At 45.9% G+C, this 12,584-nt stretch overlaps 1 protein-coding gene across 9 annotated transcripts in view; it reads left to right on the top strand.

Moving 5' to 3' along the window:
* The window catches only part of LOC149341683 (uncharacterized), a 49,559-nt gene extending 37,752 nt beyond the window's left edge, over positions 1-11,807 (top strand). For all 9 annotated transcript variants that reach the window (XM_089543848.1, XM_089543846.1, XM_089543851.1 and 6 more), the window contains 6 exons: positions 23-226; positions 1,117-1,253; positions 3,732-3,853; positions 5,627-5,719; positions 6,675-6,819; positions 9,527-11,807. In XM_089543848.1, coding sequence (XP_089399974.1) covers positions 23-226; positions 1,117-1,253; positions 3,732-3,853; positions 5,627-5,719; positions 6,675-6,819; positions 9,527-10,982 — 2,157 coding nt within the window. In that variant the 3' untranslated portion in view covers positions 10,983-11,807. The remainder of the gene's footprint in view (positions 1-22; positions 227-1,116; positions 1,254-3,731; positions 3,854-5,626; positions 5,720-6,674; positions 6,820-9,526) is intronic.
* Positions 11,808-12,584: the final 777 nt, after the last annotated feature.

The raw sequence follows: 12,584 nt of genomic DNA, 5'->3' as shown, positions 1-12,584 counted from the left end.
ACCCACGCTTCATCGTGTACAGGAGAAGTACAACCGCTCAGAGCCACGCAACTACCGGTGTCGAGTGTGCCACAGCTGGTTCGGCTTGTTTGCCACATTCGTGAAGCACATGGAGACAGAGAGTCACCAATACCAGTGCCAACACTGTGGCCTTCTCTTTGTCCAGCCAGGGCCACGCCGCAACCACATCCAAAGTGTGCATCCAGAGCTGGCCAACATCTGTGAGGTACGTCTGGTGCCAACTTTGGGCAGGCTGTCAGCTTTGCAGGTGGAAACATTACAGTGCCACACCAGGCATGTGCAGAACATGAAGCCACCTTGGTGTGTCGTGTACCATCTCAGCAGCTTTGGAGTGCAAACTTGAACAAGGGCAAGGGGGAGCCTTAGCCCACTGTTGAATGTTTCAACTTGGGGGGACTCTTCTTCCAGCAAATTATAGTAATAATAATAAAGTTCTTTGTCATAATATTGTTTGGAAGACTAAGGCCTCCCTCCCTCTTTCTTAATGTTGAGGTTTTCACTTTCAAACAACCATCTTCCCCCAGCTTTTCTACCACGGATTTTCAATTTTATTGAATTGAGTGTGATGTACAAGGGCACACAAATTGGACTTCACATCAAAAATATTCCCTCCGCGGTGGCTTAGTGGTTAAGCCGCTCGTCTACCGAGCAGGAGTACACGGGTTCGAACCCGACCACGGTGGCCGTGTTTCGATGGAGGCGAAACGCAACAGGCGCCCGTGTGCTGTGCGCTGCACATTAAAGATCCCCAGGCAGTCGAAATTATTAGAGACCTCTACTAGGGCACCTCTTTCTCTCTTTCTTCTTTCACTCCAACCTTCCTCCCTTCCCTTACAGCGCAGTTCAGGTTTCCTCTGAGATAGGCAAGACAGATACTGCCCATTCCCTTTCCTCAAAAACCAAAAACCAATTTACATCAAAAATATGGTAATATCTATCGAATCAAGAACCACCTTTGCCAGAAAGGTTCTCCTGAATTGATGCATTATGAAGCCAAAACTTACTTATTGCGATTATTTTGGCTTTCACTTTATCTTGTTTCGTTTGCACCAGTTGTGCATTAGTGAGAGCACATGATTGTGTGTATTTTTCCAGATTTGTGGCTCCAAGATGGCCAACTCCCAGGCCTTGTGGAGCCATCTGTCACTGCACAGCATTGTGCACGAGTGTCACAAGTGCCACCGCCGTTTCCTTCAGCGCGAGCAGCTCATGGCCCACATGGAAGTTCACGCGTGAGTGTGGCTCTTGATTCTCTCTGCCATCTTCTTACAGTGACTTGCATCGCGACAATGCATCTTTAGAGGAGGAAGAACGGAAGTACCTAGCGGCAACATGATACCTGCGAGGTCATAGTCAAGTCCCAGTGCAGTAGAATCTCGATTATACAATCTTGGTTGGTACGAATTTTGGGATGGTACAAATTCATAAAATGTCCTGGCCAGAGTGCATTGTGTGCTATGGGCAGAAATACAGATGTTACGAACAACCCCGTGCCCCTCTGTGGATTACACAAACGCATGAGCCGCAACGGCACCCTCGAGTACCAAGTACTCGCTGCCCGCACATCACTGACATCGCGACCACACTCGGCCTGTACAGTTCCTACATCATGAGTCAGCAATGGCCACGGCCGTAAGTAAATCCTGTCAGCCGAAAACAGATCTGCATAATTTCGGCATACGAATTTCGTTCATTTTGGATGATACAAACTTCGGTTCAAACAAATATTTTTCGTGACCCCATGAGATTCGTATGATCGAGATTCTACTGCATTTGGTTTCAGCGTAAGAGAGAATGAAAGTCACATACACGATCACTCACTCTACACCTTCTTGGTGTTGAACGAGAACAGCTCCAAGGCCGATTTTGCTGGCGTTGGTTTGTACCCTGGCATCTGCGTCCTCATCACAGTGAGCAAGAGTAGGGGTTGTGTGGAGTCATTGGCGCATCTCTGTGAAAGCCTCCTGTTGCTTGGCAGTACAGGCGAATGGTGATTGTCATGTGTTAAATGGGTCAGGGGTTCGGTAATCTTGGAGAAGTCTGCGGTAAAGCGACAGCAGCAGGTGTACAGACCCAGGAAGCGTTTGAGCATTTTCTTTATGATAGGAATGGGGAATTCGGCTACAGGTGCAGTTTTATTGGGATCGGGTCGGACACTGCTGGCACCCACAACATGGCGGCTGAGAAGCTTGAATTGTTCCTAGCCAAAGTCGCATATTTCGGGCTTGAGTGTTAAGTTGGCCAACTGCAGAGCATCTAATATACTGTCTGCAAGCATTCAAGATGGTGGTCAAAGGTTTCAGAAAACACGACCACGTCACCCAGATAAACTAAACAGGCTATCTTTTTGAGGCCAGCAAGGATAGTATCCATGAGTCACTGGAATGTCGCCGGCTCTGAACAGAGACTGAGGGACAACACATTAAATTAATATAGGCCATCAAATGTTATGAACACCATTTTTTCACAGTCCTATTCATCAACCTCTTTCTGCCTGCACTCGCTATTTAAGTCATTCAAGAAAAGAATGCTTGAAGCAGCGAAGTCTGTTGAGTGAGTCGTCAATGCGGGGCAGCATGTATGTCCTTTTTAGATATGGTGTCTGGCTTCCTGTAATCTACGCAGAAACGCAGTGTCCCATCCCTCTTCTTAACAGAATGACAGGCGACGACCGTGGATTCTGAAATGGCCGAATAATGCCGCCATTAAGTATCTCCTTCACCTGTGTTCGGATGGCCTCGTGTTCTTTAGGTGAAGTGCAGTACAGCTGTTGTGTTATGGGTGGGCATTGTCGGACGTGATGATGCGGTGTTTCATGATGGCCATTTTTCGAGCTTTCAAAGAAGACGTGAAGCAGATTGTGTATTGAAGCACTGAGGCATATAGATGATGGTTTTGAACCTCCGATATCCGTGAGCTGATGCCAGTGCGATCTAGAAACTTGTCCCGAGGTCCTACAGCTTCGGACGCAAAATATTCAGAAACATCTGCTAATTGGTCAGTGAACGCTATGGATGCAGCGCAAAAGAGATGCTGAGGTTCATTTGTAAGATTCATTACCAGGAGTTAAGACCTGCCATTATGGAGGTGGACGAGGCTTCAGGCCAAACAAATGGCGTGCATGAGCAACAGTGAAGGGTTGTCCTCTCTGCCTGCTGTTCCGTCATGTAATCCGTCGCAGTCGACACTGATAAAAACACTGCCGCATGGCGAGATCAAAACATTCTCGGAGGAAATTCAAAGGGCAGAGCTGTATTGGCAATTGGCAGGAGTTTCATCAGCTTTCTTCGTAGAAAACACAACTGTGTACTGCCGGAGATTAATAATGGCCCCATTCTCATGAAGGAAGTCAACACCGAGAATCAAGTCACGACAACGAACGTGGAGAAACCTGCAACCCTACTGTTGTATTATTGCTTGCCGCAGTGGCTTAGTGCCTATGTCATTTAGCTGTTAAGCTGAATGCCATCGTAGGCAATCAGCTGCTGATACTATTTTATTGTAGTGTTAGTGTCGTTGCTCACATGGCAAATGATGTGTAACCTCTCAGTAATGCAAGCTGCCACGTTGGCATGTGCCAAACCACTGTAAAAATTCGCACTGCCATCTGCACTCCTGTAAGGTGCAGGAGATTTGTTTGCTTATTGTGCACGTGTACTTCTCAGTTGTGCTTGTTGTTGTTGAGCACCTCTTGTGTTGTTGCCATTCAGGCCCCCAACGCCGTGCCCCTGGCAGGGCTGCAACCGCAAACTGGCCACAAAAGTGGGGCTGTACAATCACCTGCGAATGCATCGCGGCGACACGGACTTCAGGTGCCTGACTTGTGGAAGAGGTAGGTGATCTGGTTTTGCTATTGCACACTGAAGCTGTATAAACGCTGGCACACGCAGTTGGCATCAGTACTAGTTTATGAACCACACAAGCTGCGAAAAACTGGCACCTTCCTCGTGGCTTGGATGCGAAGTAGGCTGGTGCAAATGGGGGATTTTCAGTTCAGTACCAATTCGCAGGGAATATAGTTTTCGACTGCAAATTTAGTTAGGAGAAAAGAGGAAGTTCATTAGAGCTGAATAGTGTATGCCGAAAGACTTGGCTCGGAAGATTCACTAAGGCAACTAAAATAAAAAAATTAAATAAAATAAAAAATGCTTTCAAAATTGATTTACCTTTGTTCAAAGAGGAGCAGCCCTTCGTGCGCTAAGCATCATAGTCTCTAAAGCCTTCAACATGCAATTCTTCATATGCTGCTCTTTTTAACTGTGCAGAAATATTGCTGATAGAATATTCGGATGCAGAAGTTTTGGGCACGATTCCTACTCTAGGCTTGTGCAGCACCGATTCTCACATCGCATCTAATGCTGCAATTTTTCCAACCTTACTTGCGTCACATACGGTCACGTGACTGCAAAGCAACGCCATCAGAACACTTGCCCCGGGCGTGCTGCTGGTAGTTTTGGATTCTTGTCTGTCTCGTCATCTTCGCAGTCTTTGTCTTTCGGGCCTTCCGTGCAGCGGATACAGTGCAGTTGCCCACTAAGGCACGTTGACTTTCACATCTGGGCTTTGTCCCAACATGTACGCACAACAGTGGCGTGCCAAGCAGTGCAGCCATCGAAGGCGAGAGTTAATAGATGTGGCCACCATGCTTTGTGCACGATGCGTGCCCAATATCCAGAATGGTGCAGTCGCATGGAAGCCTTAAGTGGGGATGTTGGGGATCAAATCGCAAAAAAAAGTCGGTTTGTTTCTATGTTGTACTGAAATATTTAACCCAAAAATAAACTTTAAGCTCTCCAAATAAGTATATTTGTCGGCATCTACGCATAGACAGTGTGCTAGCTTTGAACTTTCAGGCTTGTTTTCTCGCTGAGGCAGTGTTTCTATAAGGAGCATTTGCAAGGACACTAGGTTGAGGTAGCCCACCCTAGCCTAGCCTTGGCTGCAGAGCCAGGTAAAGCTGTCGAGGAGCATAGTTTTGTCCCTAGCCATTGTTTTTCTTCCCCCACCCACTCTGTCTCTCCCTCCTCCACCACAGGTTTTCAAAAGCAGGATCCTTGCCTCTTTACTACTGCTTCGTTTCCTCCCTTTCTGCTTTAACAGGCACAGTCATGGACAAAAGTTTGCAGGATGCAAATTCGTGGAAAAAAATTTATTGCTGTGAGGTCAGGCACAGTACATCACTAAAATGCATAGGAACATAAGGACACATACGTGCTCCATCTGCTGCAAAAATACAATCTGCCTGTCTAGGGAGGCAACGCAGAAATAAATTTTTTTCGCAAATCCACATCCCGCAAACTTTTGTCCATGACTGTACATTAGCTTACCGGTGAACTGAATGACCATTACACCAAGCAGCCATTATGGGGCGCCATATGTCGATCTTACTTGCTGCGAGTCGGGGCTCAAGTTCCATGAGGCCCCCCCCCCCCCCCCCACCCACCAACATGCACCTCTGGCGGTGAGGGCTCCTGTAGACGTGATTACCTTTGGCAAATTGAGCTAGATTTTGCCTACTGATGTAATATAAGATGGCGCTGAGGCCTTTCACATTTGGCCGTGACATCACTTTGCTTTCGACCTCCTCCATTTTTTTTCTTTGCAGGCTTCTTCAAGAAGAAAGCTTTGGACTCTCATATGCGACTTCACGAAGAGCCCTCTGCACTGGCCAGTATGCAGCATTCAGAGCTGGCACCAGGTCAGATTGCTGTAGGAATACGTGTGTGTGCTAGAAAACTGTGCTGTAGATGGGGAAAATGGAAGCAGTATATGCCGAAGGTGCCGAAAAAAATATCCACTGTTTCGCTGTTCACTCGTACTATATGTTTCAACCTGCTGACAAATACATAGCTTTTTTCAGTCTTGCAACAATGAAGGCACACTGATGCAATAATAGCTACGTACAAAGATCATACGTTTTATGCTGGTTAACTGCCTGTTTGAAACATAGCTGAACACCCTACTCTTCATATTACGCAGCTAGCCTGAGAACTGACAATTTCATTTCAATGAACACTGATGTGCAACATCCAGTGTGACTGACATAAAAAACTGCTTTGTTATAATGGAATTTGATAGAATGTACTCTCTGCAGCATGAAGTGAACTTGGACTTGAAGACACATTTCTCTTGACATTCTTATGTTCTCACATATGTAATTAGAATGTACCATTTGGCCCTGACTAGCTTTTATTTGTCTTCTTCTTTTCAACTTAAACCACTGCTCATTTTAAGTTGCAAATGAATTTACACCAAGTTTCCCTGCCTTGCAAGCCAGTATGCTTTTTTGTGGCATGAATTTCTTAAACGCACAGCTCTCCTGTCCAAGCAGGTCTGCAAGCTTTAGTTGACTGTCATCTGTGATGATGTGAATTTGGGCAATGGTACAGTCCTGGATAACTCTCTGATTGAGCATGCAGGTTGCAAGCAGTGAAAATGCATTACGCATGAGCCTAACTGAACTCTTGCTTTCCCTCAAGCCATCTGTGAGTTCTAAGTTATGAGATAACAAAAAATAGAAATAAGTTACCATTATTCTTTTCTTCTAAACAGCACTTGTTCGGTATGCGGGTGGGCGTGTCAAATTATAAGCCATGTTTAGCTTTTGGTTGATGCCTTTCAGTAAGGAACTGACACTTTTTTCTGCTCTGCAGGAAGGCACATGCTTACTGAGGTGAGCCCGCAGGAAAGCCAAGAAGAATCTACGGGAGAGCTTATTCAGCTGATCTGTGCTGGCTGCCTGAATGGCTTTGAGTCGGAAGACCTGTTTGCAGCACACATCTGCACAGGACATCAAGGGTGAGTTGGTTGGTCGGGGCATACGCTGCTGCTTGGCGGGTAACAAGAGAAGGCTTTCATGGGCAGTCAAAATATTTGTCGCAGTATTTGTTCAAGAACCCCTAAACCACCTTTTTATTGAGGTGCTGTTTTTTTTTTTTTAATCCTTGAGGACGAAAAGAAAAGCTGTTAGTCTCCTCTTCGTGGCATTGTTAATGAATTGATAAATTGGCAGCTGCACTGCAGTATGTGCTACAGATTCGACACCAGTCTAATCATAAGTTGTCATATTGCATTTTTTATCTTTCTTTTTGACAATGCGTCCATGGAAGCCTTCTGCTGTTATCACGCAAGGAAGTTGGCTGATGGTGCAACCTTATTTTCTATGGCACTGCAGGCACCACCACCCTAGCTCGATTATTATTCCATATGCTAGAACCACCAGAACAAGTTTGATGCACCTCCGAAGTCGCAGAGAAGCATCCAGAACTTGAGAGCATGCAAAAATGGAACCTTATGCAGTAAACTTGTGTACTTTGTATCCTGTTAAAGTACCTTCACGGCAGTAAAATTTTGTGAACAGAGAACAAAGAATCTGTGAAATTCCATGGAAGTCATAAAATAGTGCACCAGAGTGCACTTCGCGTTATATTCAAAACCAGGGTGTTAGTGTGAATTGCTTTCTTTTTTTTTTTTCAAGCTTTTCAAGGTAGTTAAAGCAGCCTTCGACTTAAAAGCCGTTAAGAGAAGCCACCTTTTCAATGACCTTAGGCCAAAGCGCACAACATGCAAATGTGAGGAAGATGGCTGTGGACATAGAAAAAGAAGGTGGTGTAGGTCAATGAGGAAAGGAAGGCACTGAAGGAGTTGAATGGTGTAGACAGAGCTAAGAAGGGTAAACGGGCGCAGGACTGGGCACCTCGGAACACCGAGTAGCGGTAGCACAACAGTGACGGTGGCTGATGCTGCATGGGATGCTGCGTATAGTGCAGTATCAAGGGCTTGGCTTCGTACAATTGTGGTGCATGCATCGGGAGTGCTTGCTCTGAAATAGCGCTGGCATATCCGTTGCTTCCATATTTTAGTGTGCTGTGAGCGTTTCTTTTGGGACCCCTCGGGTATGGTTCGCCTAGAGCAGTTTGAGATTGCATTATAAATGTCGTTATCATTCTCCCCTGGCACTGTCATTCTCCTTGTCATGTAAGCATTAAGTAATGCTGTCATATTAGATTCTATCGAAATTTAGGTTTGGGTTTTTTCCTATAGTTTTTGGAATTTGCCTTAGTAGACCTTTTCCTCTGAACACTATGAGTATGCTTTGTATGACCAACTCACGCCGTGTAGATAAATGACGGTGGGGAGTAAATTACTTTTGTGCAATAAATCTTTCGTTTTATCACTATGTTCAATGAAAACAAACCTATCTACCTTGACATTTTGAACTATTCCAAAATATTTTATATATTACCGCCACGGTGGCCTAGTGGTTATGGCATTCGGCTGCTCACACGAAATACGCGGGTTTTATCCCAGCTGTGGCGGTCAAATTTTGATGGAGGCGAAATTAGATCTAGAGGTCCGTATACTGTGCGATGTCAGTGCACGTTGAAGAACCCCAGGTGGTCGAAATTTTCTAAGTCCTTCACGCATCCCTCATAGCCAGTGTCGCTTTGGGACATTAAACACCCATAAACCTTGTAGCAATATTTGATATTATTTGCAGTCAGTTGTTATTACGCTTATTAGGTTCAAAACAAAAAATTCTATAATTTCGCATCCTTATTGGGAATGCTCAGAAGAAAAAGAAGAGAACAGCTATCTTCATTAAAGAGCTGGAAGAGGAGAAGCTACGGTTGCTTCATGAGTCACAGGTTGAAGATGGACTTCTTTTAGAAAGAAGAATGTAAAGCTCTGTGTTTTCAGTGCAACATTTTCAGTTTTAGAGAATGGTTTCCTTCCTGCGGGTTCATGTATACTGTCTTTTATCATTGGCCATTACGTTTTTCCTCCTCTTCAATGGTCAGGGAAAACGTGAAGAAGTTTGAATTTCAAAAAAAGGTAGCTTGCTAGACACCCTGAGGCCTTACACTGTGGAGTAGTCCAAAGCACTGCGCGTGAGCAATTGTTTTTTTTTCTTACTGGAAAGTTTAGCATGAAGAAAACATATATTCTAGATTTTTTTTATTTTCCGACTGGATATGTTTAATATTTTGTAGCTCTTTGTGCGAATCACTCAGATTTTGCCAATCAAAGGTTTTTGTTTGTTTCATAAGCAACGTATGTTCTGTTTTTTTCTTCATACCACTGAAAATAGAATCCTATCAGCTACACTATGATAGGCTGCAATAAACAAATATTTTTAAATTAATGGGTGAAAAAAAAAAATTTATGCACACCATCCCGGAATTGCTTGTTTTCCCACAGTAAGGACAGAGTTAAAGGGATAACCAATATGTCATGGGTCACATATTTCCCGTAATATCAGCATATGGCATCAGCATGAGTGGTGGCTGCTTTTCCGGAGCCCTTCACTACGGCGTCTCTCATAGTCTCAGTCGCTTTGGGACGTTAAACCCCATAAACCAACCAACCAGAGAACAAAGTGCAATTCAGTGAACTTCAGGACAACTCTCTTTTTGGGAAATTTATATTTGGATCGAGTACTTTTTGTATTACAACCAGGCTCAACAATATGATGATATGTGCTTATTGTATTTTCCATGTGCAGACAAGGCCAAGACCAGGCCTTTGTGGCCACTGATGACTCGGTGATCAACATGGTTACGGGAGACGGCACACTGTCGTCCGCAGACCTCAGTGGAGGCCAGTTGGTGGCCACTACAGAGGACGGCATCACCACTACCGTAGCCATAAATCCGCAAGAGGATCTGGCCACACAGTTAGCCAGGGCTGTTGCAGAAGCCACAGGCCCCGGCCAAGTGACCGTGTCCATAAACACAGCCGACGGCATTGCAACCATCAGCCAGGACCCTCGGGACTTGACCGACTTCCAAGGCATGGAGTCTGTGACGATGGACTCTGCAGACCTCGAGCTCGCAGACCAGCAGCACCACATGGCTTCCTTGCAGCAAGAAGGCATGGAAGAAGCAACTGAGCAGGAAGGCAGCGAAGAGCTGGTCATACAGCAACTTGGAGAGCCAGAGCCGCAGCCAGAGCACGAGTCTGAACAGCAAGAACAGATAACCGCGGATGACCCCCATCCGGACGAACTGATGGAGGAACAGCCGCAATCCAATCCAGACGCTGAGCCAGAGCAGATGGAGAGTGCCGACATCCATCAGGAAGCCGCCGAGAACCAGGACACCGGCATGGAGGCAGAAATGAGTGCTCATACGGCACAGCTGCTGATGGCTGCCAACCAGGAGGGCTTGGAGCACTTGGCCGTAGAGTCTGAAAATGGCGAGGTTATCCACTTTGCCATTGTCCATCACCCTGAGGAGTCGCAAGAAGGAGTTGCCGTCACCTCGGAAGAAATGGCTATGCTGACGAGTGGAGATGGCACGGCATCGTCTCTTGCCCGCATCATGACGATGGACACATCGTCATACATGGTATCTGGTGACATGACCACTACATCAGCCCAGCTGGCCAGTGAGACCAAGGTTGTTGGTGCACTCAACACAGAGGCACCATTGCTGTCGGTGGGCTCTGGAGAGCTGTGCCCACCTCGAGAAGCCTACGAGACAGGACAGGGAGACATGGCCGCAGCGGCAATGGCAGAAGTCAGTGAGGGCCAAGAACAAGCAGTTGCGGCAGCAGGCATGACATATACCGCAGCAGCTGGTGGTGAAGGCAACCAGATGCCCATTGTCATGATGGTACCGGGTGGTCAGGAGGGCTTGCACATGGAAGGTGAGGAAGGGTTCGCCAACGCTGCCGTGCTCAAGGTTCCCACTTCGGATGGTGGAGAGAGGGTGCTTCTGATCCCAATCAGCTCAGAAGGGGGGAACACTGTGTTTGCCCTGCCTGGGGGACTGGCACTCAGTGGCGTCACTGAGGGACAGGAAGGGGCTGGAACAGAGCAGGGCTGTGTGGCCGTGGCCTTGGATCCAGCTTCAGCGGCCAATGTGAGCGAAGACCATGGGATTCTGACCCTGCCCATGGTGACGGACGCAATGACAGGCCAAGTATCGGTGCAGTTTGCCACCGAACACGGAGAATGAGGCCAGCCATTGACAGCACTGGGAAAAACAGTGGGATCTTTTCGGAAAAGAGGCGTGCACTCTGTTGGTCTCAATTTTTGTTGTTCTGCGTTTGTTACCACTTATTCATCGCCAAGAGGAGTAGCTTTGTGGATTACAACACGCACATTTGAACAGAGAATTACCACCTGCTTGAACAGAGGGTCAGCATACATTTGAACAGGGCGTTAAAGGTTATCTGTCATTTTCTGTTTGACAGTACAGGTGTCATGATCTGTTCTTGTGCCTTGCATTGCAGTAACCCCCATTTCCCTATTTGCTTTTCCTCGTTTTATGAGAAAAACAAATGTAACACTAGCGGCAGTCTAGGTTATAATGCGAGAATTTTTCAGTGGTGGTGCGCAAGACACGCTCCCCAACAATGCAAGACTGTCGTGGTTCGCCAAAGTACAATTTAACATAGTCTACATTTTGATTACATGGTGCATACTTCGTTACATTATTGTTGCACTGTCATGGATAAAATTTGATTCACAGTGGGCCTGCTTGCTCACAGCTGATCATATCCACTATGTTAAGTACTGTTGGTACCTGGCATCGAACAAATGCCAAGAAGTAAAGATATATTTAAGCACATTCATCTCATCAAACTTGCAAGATAGATTTGCGTTCAAAAAAAAAATCACACTGCACTGTTGTAAATACATGCGCATTGTTCCTTTGATATTACAATTCTAGTAGTTGGCTGCTCAGGCCTCTTGCATGGTTTTGCGGGGAGAATGAGCAGTGTTGTCTGGACGCGTATTATTGTCCTCCAGCTGTCAATAAAGTGTTCACCATTCCTTACTGCAATGTATTTGCTGCAACGCTTCTGAAAGGTGCCCTGTCGCGGTGGCTCAGTGGTTACGGTGCTCGGCTACTGAGCCGAAAGATGCGGGTTCGATCCCAAGCGCACCGACCGAATTTCAATGAAGGCGAAATTCTAGTGGCCCGTGTACTCTGCGATGTCAGTGCCCGTTAAAGAACCCCAGGTGGTTGAAATTTCCGGAGCCCTTCACTGTGGTGTCCCTCTTAGCCTGAGTCGCTTTGGGACGGTAAACCCCAATAAACCAATCTTCTTAAAGGTGGCCATGATATACAAATGGTAAAGCCATCACTTTCAACGTAGGTATTGTGCTAGTAAAAATCAGATGCACCATGTTGAATGTCTTTTTGCTTGTCTCACATTAATTTCATTTGGCCTCATTGTTTCTAGTAATTTCTGCTCTGTTCATTCTCATAGCCTAGCTTATTATTTTATCTGAGAGCCATTAAAAACTAGCCACACAACTGCATCAATACTGGGTCATTCCGAACGAAAGGAGATAAATTCTTGACATTTTGTTTATCTGAAAAAAATTCATGTTGCTTAAGACAAGGTCCAGTAGAGGTGTAGAAGCCTCCTTCTGAAGAAAAATTTTTTCAAGTATCATGCTCTAAAGTGTAAGAAATCTTAATCTGGGCAATTCTAGAAAATTGTTGTTGTTCAGGAACCATTCCTTGCCAAGGTCTGCACTTGTAGCTAGCCATTGAGATGCCCTGTAATAACCCAAAAAACCGCAGCTGGTGCCATTTTGTCTCAAA

Source organism: Amblyomma mixtum, chromosome 5 (assembly GCF_055824585.1).
Source record: "Amblyomma mixtum isolate Tamu chromosome 5, ASM5582458v1, whole genome shotgun sequence".
Classification (NCBI taxonomy): Eukaryota; Metazoa; Arthropoda; class Arachnida; order Ixodida; family Ixodidae; genus Amblyomma; species Amblyomma mixtum.
This window is presented reverse-complemented; position numbering and strand designations above follow the sequence as displayed.